The sequence below is a fragment of the Pelophylax lessonae genome, assembly GCF_965119305.1.
Source record: "Pelophylax lessonae genome assembly, chromosome: 3".
Taxonomy (NCBI): Eukaryota; Metazoa; Chordata; class Amphibia; order Anura; family Ranidae; genus Pelophylax; species Pelophylax lessonae.
In genome coordinates this window covers 229,221,557-229,234,457 of record NC_138770.1, presented here as the reverse complement: position 1 = coordinate 229,234,457, position 12,901 = coordinate 229,221,557, and the positions used below count along the sequence as shown (strand labels likewise).

Here is a 12,901-nt window from a genome sequence, read left to right as displayed (position 1 = left end):
CACTATATATATACTAATGGTTTAACAGGGTCATTATGCTGCCCTATGAACTATTATTTTATACCATCTCCTTTTTCGTGATAATGTAATGTCTGTCAATTACTAATACTTTATTTTTTGATGTATAATATTCAACGTATAAAAAGTGTTTTTATTTTTAATACTATTATTTTTCAATGGTTTAACAAATATTAGAGAGATTAGTGCAAACAAAAGGCTATAAGTATATCATTTTTATGTCTTTTCAGGCAGCCATGTGTTATGTTCACATTGCCGCACTGATAGCCGAATACTTGAAACGAAAAGGTAAGAACTATCTGGATGAGAATATCCAGTTGTATTAATGCTACTTCTCTTTTTATTTTACTCAAATTCATGAGTGGAAATTACAATAGTGTCACAACTTAGAGCGGTAAAAGATTCTGCAATCAGCGGCTGCAGCCGATCAGCTGTAACGCAATCAAATTATTATTGATAAAGAACTATATTACTTGTTCCTGCCCCATCATTCTGTTGTATTATCCAAGCAACCAGGGAGAATCAAGGTATCAGAGCTACTGACAGAGCTAGGATCACTTTTTAAAATTTTTTAGACTTAGCACTGAATTAGCTTATTGATTTGTAGTTTCTTATTAATGATAAAATGGACACAATTACTCAGTCATATTTACCAGTCCAGGTACCATGTATACCATATTGCCACTAACCTTTAACCTTCAAACCTTTTATTATTCAAACTACTTCTCAACTCTTAATGCATCTGGGCCAGCTATTCAGCTCTAACGTTGTGCCCCTTGTATAACTCCTGAACTCTCTAAAATATGTTACTTTTCAGCTCTCACACCTTCCTGTCCCATCCCTAAGGAGTTCACCGAACACCCGAATTTGCAGGGTGTTTGTCAGGTGTTCACCCCGACCAACACCTTGCAATGTTGTGCCCTGATTGGACAAAGCTTTGCCCAATCAGGGCGCAGTGTAAGCTGGTTGTTAAGGAGTGGGGCCTGGAAGCCGGCTGCGGCGTCCTTAACAAGTGCTTGTTAAAAAAAAAAAAAAAGAAAAATCCTATAGTGCCTGGGGGGGGGTCCCCTTAATGTGCCTGTAAAGTTGCGCATCTGTAGCATGATTAGATCGTGCTACAGCAATAATGAAATTTCTAAAGAAAAAAATATGAGTCAAATTGCTGGCTCCCAGCTATTAAAAATGTAAAAAAAAAAATGGCGTGAGGTCCCCCCAAAATCCACACCAGACCCTTATCCTGGCATGCAGCCTGGCAGGTCAGGAAAGGGGAGGGGAGGGGACGAGCGAGCGACCCCCCCTCCTGAACCATACCAGGTCACATGCCCCACATGCCCTCAACATGGGGGGGTGCTCTGGGGCAGGGGTGCCATAATGACGGGGACAAGGGCCTTTTCCTGACAACCCTGGGCTGTGGTTGTCAGGGTCTGCGGGTGGGGGAGTTTATCAGAATCTGGAAGTCCCCTTTAACAAGGGGTCCCCAGATTCCCCCCCCCCTTATGTGAATGGGTATCGGGTACATCGCACCCCTACCCATTGAACAAAAAAGTGTACAAAAAAATGAACACACACACAGTTTTTGACAAGTCCTTTATTCAAACAAAAAAAATGAGTGTCCCCCAATTTAAATCCATCATCAATCACGCCATCCCGCCGACCCAACAAAGGAAAAAAAAAAAAAAGCTTTGCTCTCGTTTAATGCTTTCCGCGGTCTGCCTATTTGCGGGTTGACAGTTCTTAAAAAGGGAATAGGCGGGGCCACACGGAGATGTCCCTGGATGGTCCTGCCCTTCATGACATCATGAACTGGTGCATGCTGGGTCGGTGACATTACGAGGGGCGGGGCCACCAGGTGACATCACCGGTGTGGCCCTGCCCATTCCCTGTATAAGAACAGTCAAACCGTGAATAGGCAGACTGCGGGAAGCGTTCAACTTTTTTTTTTATTCTTTCTCGGTACGGCGGGCGAAACGATTGACGATGGATGTACATTGGGGGACACTATTACTTTATTTTTATTTTTGAATAAAGGACTCATCAAAAACTGTCTCGTGTTTATTTTTTATGCAAACACTTTTTTGGTGAATGGGTAAAGTAAGATGTACCCGATACCCATTCACATGGGGGGAGCTGGATCTGGAGGACCCTTTTTTGAAGGGGGCTTCCAGGTTCTGATAAGCCCCCCATCCGCAGAACCAGACAACCACAGCCCAGGGTTGTCGGGAAGAGGCCCTTGTCCCTATCAACACAGGGACAAGATGCTCTGGGGCGGAGCCCACTCTGCCTCAGAGCAGCCCCCCCCCCCATGTTGAGGGCATGGGGCCTGGTGTGGTTCAGTAGGGGGGCGCTCTCTCATTTCCTCCCCTTTCCTGACCTGCCAGGCTGCGAGCCTAGATAAGGGTCTGGCATGGATTTTGGGGGGGGACCCCACGCCGATTTTTTTTTAATTTTGGCATGGGGTTCCCCTTAAAACCCATACCAGACCCAAAGGGTCTTTTTCTTTAATTTTTTAATAGCTGGGAAGCCGGCAATTGTAACTGTGAGTCATTTTAAATGGGATTTGACTCATGTTTTTTTTTTTTTCTTTAGAAATGTCATTTTTGCTGTAGCAAGATCTTTACATGATACAGGTGCACCACTTTACAGCCACCTTAAAGGGACCACCCAGGCACAATATTTAAAGGATTTTTTTATTTTTATTGTTGCACCCAGACCCCCATACCAATTTTAAGGCCAATTACTTGCATATAAGCCTTCAAAATGGGAACTTTTGATTTTTCCTGTTCGGCTCTCCTAGACTAGAATGGGGTTTAGAACATTTCCTGTTCGGGAGTTCTGCTGCGAACCAGACAGGGGGGTGTTCAGCCCATCCCTACCCATCACAATGTTCCTTAATGCACTTCCACCTAAATTATTACAGCAACTGTACCTCAAAACCACATTCAATGTATTTTAAAAATGATGCATATCATGTAAAAAAAAGACTTGCCATTGCCATAGAAATCTATCAACTGTGGTTCACATTGCTAACACAATTGTCAGACCATTTTCTTCTTTATGATAATTATTTGTACATGTATTTATATGAACACAGTAACCCAAATGCATGCCCCCGTTATAGTTTGATACGATTTAAACCAAGATAATAATGTAAGTGACCAACTCTTGAAACCTACAAATATTATTATTAGAAGCAATAAATAAGGGATCAGTCAACACATGGCCACATATTGCAGTTCTGCACTGTAGTTTAGGGTATCTTTTGTTGACCTAGAATTTTCAATCATGTGCAGGGGAATTTAAAAAATGTACACTTTCTCCTGCACACAATTTGATGTTTAAAGCAGAGCTCCACCCAAAAGGAGTTTTTTTAAGGCTTCCTCCCCAGGTACAGGTACCCGCTTCCACTTCATCTCGGATCTCCTAGGTGATCTGAGTGTAAATTCTCCTCTTCCCCTGCCTCTCTACAGTCATCTGGGGCACGTCACAGGTCCCTAAAGATGGCAGGACCATTCACGATGCGCTACACAGCGCGTGCATGGGCAGTGAGCGCCAGGCTGTGAAGCCACAAGCTGTCACAGCCGGGTGCCCACAGTTGAGATGCAGGGGACAGAAGACCGAGGGAATGGTAAGCACGTCGCTGGATCCTGGGACAGGTAAGTGTCTGTTTATTAAAAGTCAGCAGCTACAGTTTTGTAGCTGCTGACTTTTAATAAACACCAAAATGACTCGGGCTCTTATTTAAGGAACACAAATTCAATAGAGTGACTTAAACATTACTATTTGACATACCTTAATGTATATTTTTATTACAAACAAATGTACAGTTTTTACTGTAGCCCATTCCATGCATGCACTAACAATGTTGTATGATAACATCACTCAATCATTATGAACTACCATAGGTTACTGGAAAAATGAAACCAATCAGACAACGAGCATGCTGCTGGAAGAGGAAAATTCTTCTGATTCTAATCAATTACTAATCTCCATCGGTGCAAAGAGTGAGTTCACTAACCCTGCATGTGACCTGTTCATCCTTTCATTAACTCTCCATTTTTTAACTTGTGGCTCCAAGGTGAAGGAGACTTGTCCCCAGATTAATAATTCTGTTTTTTGGGAGAAGGTAATTAAGACATCCATTGATAAGTATACTAGACAGCCTTGGACAGCTTGTTCCATGTCGGTTACTCAGAAAGCCAGACAGCTAAAGCTTTCAGAAAAAGAGGTCATGAATGGAACCCTTCACACAGGTTTACTCTGTCACATACATTTGTAGTTGTGGGAATACAAAAAAATTAGGAGGCTGTGTCACTATACTTGATAATAGGTCAGGTTCAGTAAAGTCTGTTTTCCTAAACTATGGCACTCCATCTTCAGTGGGCTGTTTGGTTATAGACGGAGTCCACAGATTTTTTTCAGCTTGCCTCACGGACGTAGATCATTTACAGCCAACAGGAAAGGAGATCTCAGTGGGCAGGAGAATAACTTCATTTTAGAAATATATCTTAACCTATAAATCAAAGTATTTTAGGGTTAACTGTCTTTGTATGTTTATTATATACTTTCATGTTAAAAAATGTTTGGAAATAACAGTTTCATTTTTTTTCAACATTTCATTTACAGGTTTGTTTTCCATGGGATGGCCAGCCTTTCAGAGTATCACCCCAAATATTAGGGAAGAAGGTGCAATGAAAGAAGACTCAGGGATGCAGGATACCCCATATAATGAGGTAAAAGAAATCTGTTGCCATCTACATGCTGTAATTATAAATTATACCTACCACATATATATATATATATATATATATATATATATATATATATATATATATATATATATACAGTATCTCACAAAAGTGAGTACACCCCTCACATTTTTGTAAATATTTTATTATATCTTTTCATGTGACAACACTGAAGAAATTACACTTTGCTACAATGTAAAGTAGTGAGTGTACAGCTTGTATAACCGTGTAAATTTGCTGTCCCCTCAAAATAACTCAACACAGCCATTAATGTCTAAACCGCTGGCAACAAAAGTGATTACACCTCTAAGTGAAAATGTCCAAATTGGGTCCATTTAGCCATTTTCCCTCCCCGGTGTAATGTGACTCATTAGTGTTACAAGGTCTCAGGTGTGAATGAGGAGAAGATATATTAAATTTGGTTGTATAGCTCTCACTCTCTCTACTGGTCACTGGAAGTTCAAGATGGCACCTCATGGCAAAGAACTCTCTGAGGATCTGAAAAAAAGAATTGCTGCTCTACATAAAGATGGCATAGGAAACTGTGTGAAGGTGCCTACTTTTTAAATAGGTGAACACTGTGAATGACCTGCTGCCCCTTTAAATGTGTGTTACATAAAAAATGAAAAAGTAAGCGCTGGTACTAGTGTTACAACAATCAAACAATATTGTGATAATGCAACAGTGCACGTTCTAAATAAAGTGCTATAATAGTACCTGAGTGAGATGCACTTATAATGAAAATGGTGATATTAAAAATTGAAACACAAAATACAGTGCTCTAACGGTCCCTCTACAGGGATAAATGCAGCAAAATATATATCAAACCCTAAGGCATATGTGAATATATAATATATACTGCTATAATATAAATAAGTGCAAAATGGTGATTTCAAGTGAAAAGTTCATGCAATATCTCCAACACCGTGTATTCAAATGAGAATAATCCACCTCGTGAGCTGTGACAAATATTATGCTCACCGGAAGTAGGCAGGTCCCAAGGACCTAAAACGCTCAATACACAATCCAGGCCCCTGTGTATAAACGCTCTCCTCCTCCTCTCTCCTCTGAAAAAGCGTCCCCTGGACCACTCACTCAGTATAAAAATATGAATAGGAAACAAGAAGCCAAAATAGTGTAATCCTGTTTATTTAATAAAAGTGGAACAATAAAGGTGTTTGCTTACATAAAAAGCGCCCTCCTCGCACAGGAAAGGATCGCCAAAGTTGAAATGTTGTAGCCCAAGCAACGAGATGTGTTCCTCACTTCTAACAACCTCATAGCGTGGCAGCGGCAGGCGTGCGTTCCACCGCTTTAGGGGAAGTGACGTCAGTGGTTTCAGGATATCCGGGCGATGTTTAGACCACTGATCAGGTCAGTAACATGATTAGGTATAAAAAGAGCATCATAGAGAGTCAGAGTGCCCGAGAAGTAGAGATGGGCAGAGGTTCATCAATCTGTGAAAATCTGCATCTGAAAATTGTCAAACAATTTCAGAATAATGTTCCTCAACATAAAATTACAAGGACTTTAAATATATCATCACCTACAGTATATAATATCATCAGAAGATTTTGTGAATCTGGAGAAATCACTGTGCTCAAAAGACAGTGCCGAAACACAATACTGGATGCTCGAGATCTTCTGGCCCTCAGATGGGCCTGCATCTTTGATGATATGGGAGTGCATTTATGCATATGGAATGGGCAGCTTGCATATCTGGAAAGGCACCATCAATGCTGAAAGATATGTCCAGCTTTTAGAGCAGCATATGCTCTCATACAGAAAATTTATTTTTCTGGGAATGCCTTGCATATTTCAGTAGGACAATGCTAAACCGCAAACTTCATCTATGAGAACAGTATGGCTTCATAGTAAAAGAGTCTGGGTGCTTAATTGGCCTGCTTGCAGTATAGACCTTTAACCAACTGAAAATATTTGGCGCATCTTGAAACAAAAAATACGACAAAGAAGACACATGACTGTTGAGCAGAATCCTATATCAGTCACAAATTGGACAACATTTCTCACCAAAAACTCTAGCAACTGGTCGCAGTTCCCAAACATGTACAGAATGTTTTAAAAGAAGATGGGATGCTACACTGTGATAAACATGGCCTGTCCCAACATTTTTAAAACGTGTTGCTGCCATCAATTTCAAAATTACTTTTTTTTTTCTTAAAATTATCAATTTTCCCAGTTTAAAATTTGATATGTGTTTGGTGTGACTAAAATATGGGTTTGTTGTAAGGGGGATGGGTGCGCTGATAGTGTGTTGAAGCTGCTCCCGGTATTCAGTGCTTTTGAATATAGATAAATGTATATGTGGTGTGGGGTGCGCTAAACAACAAATAACAAATAAATAATAAATATATAACATATATGTATGTGTGAACCAAATCAACAAAAGTAAATATATATAACATATATCAATCTGTGAAGCCAATTAATAATGCAAATCAATTGGTGCATAAACATAAAAGTTCATAAATGTCCATAAATATTGTGCAGGTGAGTAGAATTGTATTCTATCCAAATAATACGTGTATCCACCACCGAGTGAAATTCATCCTTACCAAACGGAAATAAATAAGGTGCAACTATATTATCTTGTGCTGAAAAAATATCCAATCTCCTTGTGAACAAACACCACGTGTAAATTACCAAGAATTAGCCTCTTACCAGATGGTAATAGGTATGCACTTGTTCAGTGAAACCACCGCCTTGCTTCCTCTTTAAAATCCTGAAGTGGGATGTAGAACCGCTCTACCTTTCTTTCTCCACTAGATGGCAACGAGTACCAGCAAGAAACACAGCCTCATCCTTCTTTACAAACTCACAAAACCACCGTGTATTAAAGGAAAAAAAAGGACTAATAGTGTATTACCCTTGAGATTTATTCATAAAAAAGTTGATAATGCACTTACAATTAGATGTCTTGTATTCAGCATAAACATAGGCATACAAATTCCTGCAAAGGCTTGCGGCCGGCTGCAGCACGGACCGCAAGTTGTGTGTGACGTGTGTGCCTCCTAATCTCCTAAAAATATGGGTTTATGGGATTTGGAAATTTGCAGTTTTTATGTAAATTTTACACAGCATCCCAACTTTTTTGGGAATTAAGGTTGTATTTAAGTATAACCCAGCGAAAAAGATATGTTGGAATTGAAAAAAAGAAAAGTAGGGAGAAGCTCTCCTTTATTATCCCCTTGCCGCCTACTGTACACATATATATGACCTCACTTAAGTGAGTCTTCTTCTGTGAGGCTGTATATATGCGTACCTGTGTTTGTGTTAGGAGCAAGCTGCACCGTATACTCCCGCAAAGAAACCGGGTTTTCACTAAGAGCCCTGGGTTTAGTACTAATGATCGGGAACCGAGAGTCTAGGTTTCTGATTACCTGATAGCTGTGATAGCCTCTGATTGGCTATCACAATGATTAGTCACTTCGAATCCCGCCCCTGTGTTTTTTTCCTCCTTGCCTGGAGAGAAAAATGTAAACAAGTTTGTATGTAAAAAATAGAAAAATTTACAAACTAAGAAATAAAGAAAAAAACGCTAGATCAAGGTTTGACCTAGGTCAGTGTCAGGGTAAGTGTTAGTGTCAAGTTAAGGGTCAAAGAAAAAAAAAAAAGGAAAATGCACACTATTGTTTCTGGGCCCTACCATGGGTACAAACAAGCATACGGGTATGTGGTATTGCTGCGAGCATCAGGAGAATTTATTTTGGGTTGTTCTTTAGTGGCTAGTTAGGGTAATAGCAAGAATTATACAGCTAAATTGAAAAAAAAAAGAATATTTTTACTATTTTTGGACAGTTTTCCTTTGATAATAATAAAAAAAAAATAAATAAATCAGGAGATATGTGTTATCATTTGCCACCAAACAAAAGCCCAATTTGTCCTGAAGAAAAAAGGTATAATCCACCTGGATAGACAAAGTAGATGTGATGATATATACAGTTTTACTAACACATGTCAAAGTTGCAAAATTGGGTTCAGGCATTAGGATTTGTTTTACCCTCTGTTATGAAGGGGTTAATATGAGTCATTAGCTGAAGTATAAGGGAGCAGTGCAATCCATGCATCTTTCATGATCACTGTTACTGTCCCATTGTACCAGGCATTATGGGGTTTGGGAAAAAGTTCCATAACCAGGCTGAGAAATGTTGTATTTGTAGGCAACGGGATGAGAGTAACCCACTAACAGTTGATAATGTTTTTTAGATTACAGCACAGGTTTACAAAGTTCTGACATAACATTTTGAAGGACTGAATAAGTGTCCCTGACTTAATGTAATGAAATTATAGTAATAAATGGCTCACAACTGTAAATTTTAATTACTACTTTTCAATACTTTTTTTTTATTGTAAACATTTTTTTACATAGAGTGGCACACTAATTCTGACTTACAGCAGGCTGACACTTGATGTAGGAAAGCTGGAGATGAGGAGTACTAATTAACAGACTGTACATTAAAAATGTGTTTTGTGCCTGGTTTAATTCATCTTTCCATGGCTACGAGAACCCAGAACTGTTAGGGAAAGTGAAATAGGTTTATCCTATGGTGCCATAGCTGACACTGGGAACCAGAAATATAGCTGATATGCTTCCTGTCCATTTGCTCCATGTCCACTCACCTCCTAAACCACACAAATCTTGATTACCTTATTAATATTAAAACTGTCAGCTATTACTGTTGTATACTGTATTTAATAGCATTTTCAAGCTAAATGCCTCCTTATTTGTAGGTCCTCCTGGAATACTGTATGTAGCACCCTCCTAGTCAGGTGCTAGATAGGTAGCATAGTTTTGATTCTGGCTGCTTATCAGCAGAATTGCAGCTTAAAGTTATGTGCTTCCTGCTTATCAGAGAGCAGGATATACAGTTAGGCCTGTTGCATGTGTCCAGGTGTGATTCATTTGGTCTGAGGGAGTGTCCCCATTGTGTCCAATAGAGGAACATGTTGGACAGTGGAGGAAACCCTGCCAGTGACACACAGGCTTTTATGACTATCCCAGTGGGTTGGCACAAAAGTGGTGCATTCTGGGATACGTTATAAAAGCCACGGGCACATGTGACAGGGTGTGTTTGGGCGGGAGCCAGGTCCCAGGAGGAGGGTGACGGCTGTCTCTCCTCCTGTTGCTGAGGAAGGTGGTCACAGGCGATCGGCCTAGTGGATCAGAAGTGTGGTGCTGAGCCAAGAGGTCCTGTGGATACTAACAGTGGAGCAAGTGGCAGAGAGACCTGAGGGAAAACAGTGTCCGTGAGTACCAGGGAGCTTGCCAAGGGTCTGTCCAGGATGGGGACCACTCCAGGAGGGTGTCAGTGGACAGAAGGTCAGCACACACAGTCAGTGAGAAAGGGGGTGCCAAGTTAGACCCTGAAGAGTAATTCAAGTGCGAGTCCATATTCTTTATCTTCACTTCAGAGGCAAGGTGAAGCAGCGGCCTTGTCGCATTCAGCAGTCAGTTGTCCTCAGAAATTGTGCATAGTTCAAGTTGAAGTATCCCACTCATTCCCTTCTCCCATCCAAGTTCTAAAATAAAATACAAAAAAACCACATCCCCTGGACTGTTCATTGTCTGAGCCAAGAACTGTTAATGCCGTGTATCTGCTATCAGTTCCTAATGGTAACCCAGGGGACACAAGAACGTGTAATTCTCAGCAGCTCCCTAGGGGGCAGTGCTACATGTATATTAGTGGTTCATAATGTATCCCATAGTAAAAATCTGCATCTTTTTATGTCATTTCAGAGTACTCTGGTAGAGCAGCTTGACCTGTGCGTGGACTTTCTCTGGAAATCTGAACGATATGAGTTGATTGCTGATGTTAGCAAGCCAGTCATTGCTGTGTTTGAAAAGCAAAGAGACTTCAAGGTAGCTTTTATTTCCTTTACATGATTTCATGACATGCAGTCAGTGAATTCAAAAGCAGAGTACAATTTAATGCTGCATAGAAAATTTTAACTAGTAGCTGTGATAGTTTTTTAGAATTATTGATATCTCAGACAACACTGTTCTGCATTCTATCATAAGGTCTACAAACTTTGAGGTGAAGTCCAAAACCCTGATCTTTTGGCTATGCAAACATTTGGTCACACCCGACAGTTCCTGAATCTTTGCTGAACACCAGTATCATGTAGGGAGGAAAGAAATATTTATATGCCATATACACAGGCATAACCTGATTTTGCAAGACCCATTTATAATATTGAAGCTGTAGTTATTTGGGGGGAACTAAAACTGCAAATTTTAAAGACTATGTAAAGTTTAAGTGATTTTAAAGGTTATATTTAAAAAGAGAAAAAAAACAAACATGTTATACTTATCTGCTCTGTGCAATAGTTATGCACAGAGCAGCCCTGATCCTCTTTTTTTTTTTTTGAGTCATTGCCCCTCCCCCCTCCTAGATGCCTTCACAAGCAAGCCTCTTGCTGTGGGGGCACTCGAGCAGGCTCACTCCTGAATGGACATTGTTTATTTACACACAAAGCGTGGCTCAGCTCTTACCCTGCTTTCTCCTCATTGGCCCACTGGCTGTGGTTGACCGCAGCAGGAGCCAATGGCTGTGTGAGCCAAAGAGAAAAGAGAGAGAGACCCGGGAGAGCCACTGCTCTCATGCATATCACTGGATCGAAATTGGGCTCAGGTAATTATAAGTGGGGGCTGGGGGGTCAAACTACCCCCAGAAGGCTTTTTACCCTAATGCATGCATGCAATAAGGTAAAAAAAACCTTCTGCTTTTAGAACCATTTTAACATGATATAGTTTTCGTTTAAGATATGGTAAGATAGGGTTAAACCACAGGCTATTTCTTTATTTATTTATTTTTTGCTGCCTTTGCGTTCTTAATGGGGAAAGTTTCCGCTGCTTCCTGTCCTAGAGATGCAAGAGAAAATGAGAGGAAATCATTCCAAAGTGAATAGAATTCCTGTCTTAGAGAGTTGTCACATGAGCAGGTGTCCCCATGGAGGATGCTGTATCAGTTCCTGCAATATTCACCAGGCTGGAGCTCTTTTCAGCAGGGACACTTTTAATGATATAATAATTTATTAAAAATGTAAATAATAAGTGACTCAGCACTGCAATCTCCTCTGGTTATTCTAATCAATCAAACATATTCATTAATTCATAAAATGTCCATAATGAATAAATCATATAAATTAGGAAAAGTTCATAAAATCGAAATCCATTCAATAGTCCACGTGATAAAGAACGTGCAATTATAGTGTCCAAATGTTATATGTCTTTACAATTTTCATAATGTTACCAACCACCATGTGATTTGCCCTCCCTCCACTGCACAAGGGTAACAACTCCAATATGCCAGATCGTCGGAATCCTGCACTACCTCTACCAGATCACATATGCTTTGCCATATATACAGAGATAAATGCTCAGAAATAAATATTTATAATAAACCAAGTACCATTTATTAGCAGCTAATAAAATAACACACATTATCATGTGCACAAAACTGCACAAAAATCTCTAAAAAGCGATGTGTATGGATACCTTCCGCCCAAATCTCCGTGTACTCTTTGTGTCACTGACTCCACCCCCTACATGTTACACCATCCAGTGTGGCTTTGACCAGGGTAATACAGAGAGTACATAAACAGAGAACTCAGCACAAGAGACATAACTGACAGTCAGGTAAATGTGTCCCTTGTGTTGATTCTTCTGCTTTCAGGAGAAATCTTGTTCCAACCCAAACCCCCACCACTGCTACCACTGTATTAACAGCTAAAGGGCTATCAGGAGCTCTCATTAAGAGACCTTGGCATTGCTGACTTTTCCTGCCAGATCCACCATTTATAGAAGCCATAGTACAGCTTCTTTGAATGACACAAGATCTCTGAACGATTGTCAGTTTTTCCCCGATTGTTAGGCTGAGACCCAGAGCTATTAGAGAAGGCATGGTCTCAATGCTGGGTGATCAATCTTGTTTTGTTCACATTGACTCTTTACAAATGTGTGCACATAACAAACATTATAATAATATATGTGTAAAGGGGACTGGCTCAACTAGTAGTGGCAGCAATAAACCATGCTAGACACAGGCACACCAAAGGCAGTAAGCAAACAAATTTCAGTGCAGCAGGGCTTTGTAGAACAAGTACATAACATAAAA

General features: G+C 40.2%; 1 protein-coding gene across 6 annotated transcripts in view; it reads left to right on the top strand.

Moving 5' to 3' along the window:
- Window positions 1-12,901, top strand: part of DOCK10 (dedicator of cytokinesis 10) — a 482,217-nt gene that overhangs the window by 420,698 nt on the left and 48,618 nt on the right. For 5 of the 6 annotated variants that reach the window (XM_082248984.1, XM_082248983.1, XM_082248981.1 and 2 more), the window contains exons 46-49: window positions 249-306; window positions 3,921-4,019; window positions 4,642-4,748; window positions 10,522-10,644. In XM_082248984.1, coding sequence (XP_082105110.1) covers window positions 249-306; window positions 3,921-4,019; window positions 4,642-4,748; window positions 10,522-10,644 — 387 coding nt within the window. The remainder of the gene's footprint in view (window positions 1-248; window positions 307-3,920; window positions 4,020-4,641; window positions 4,749-10,521; window positions 10,645-12,901) is intronic. The other variant, XM_082248985.1, reaches the window with a different exon arrangement.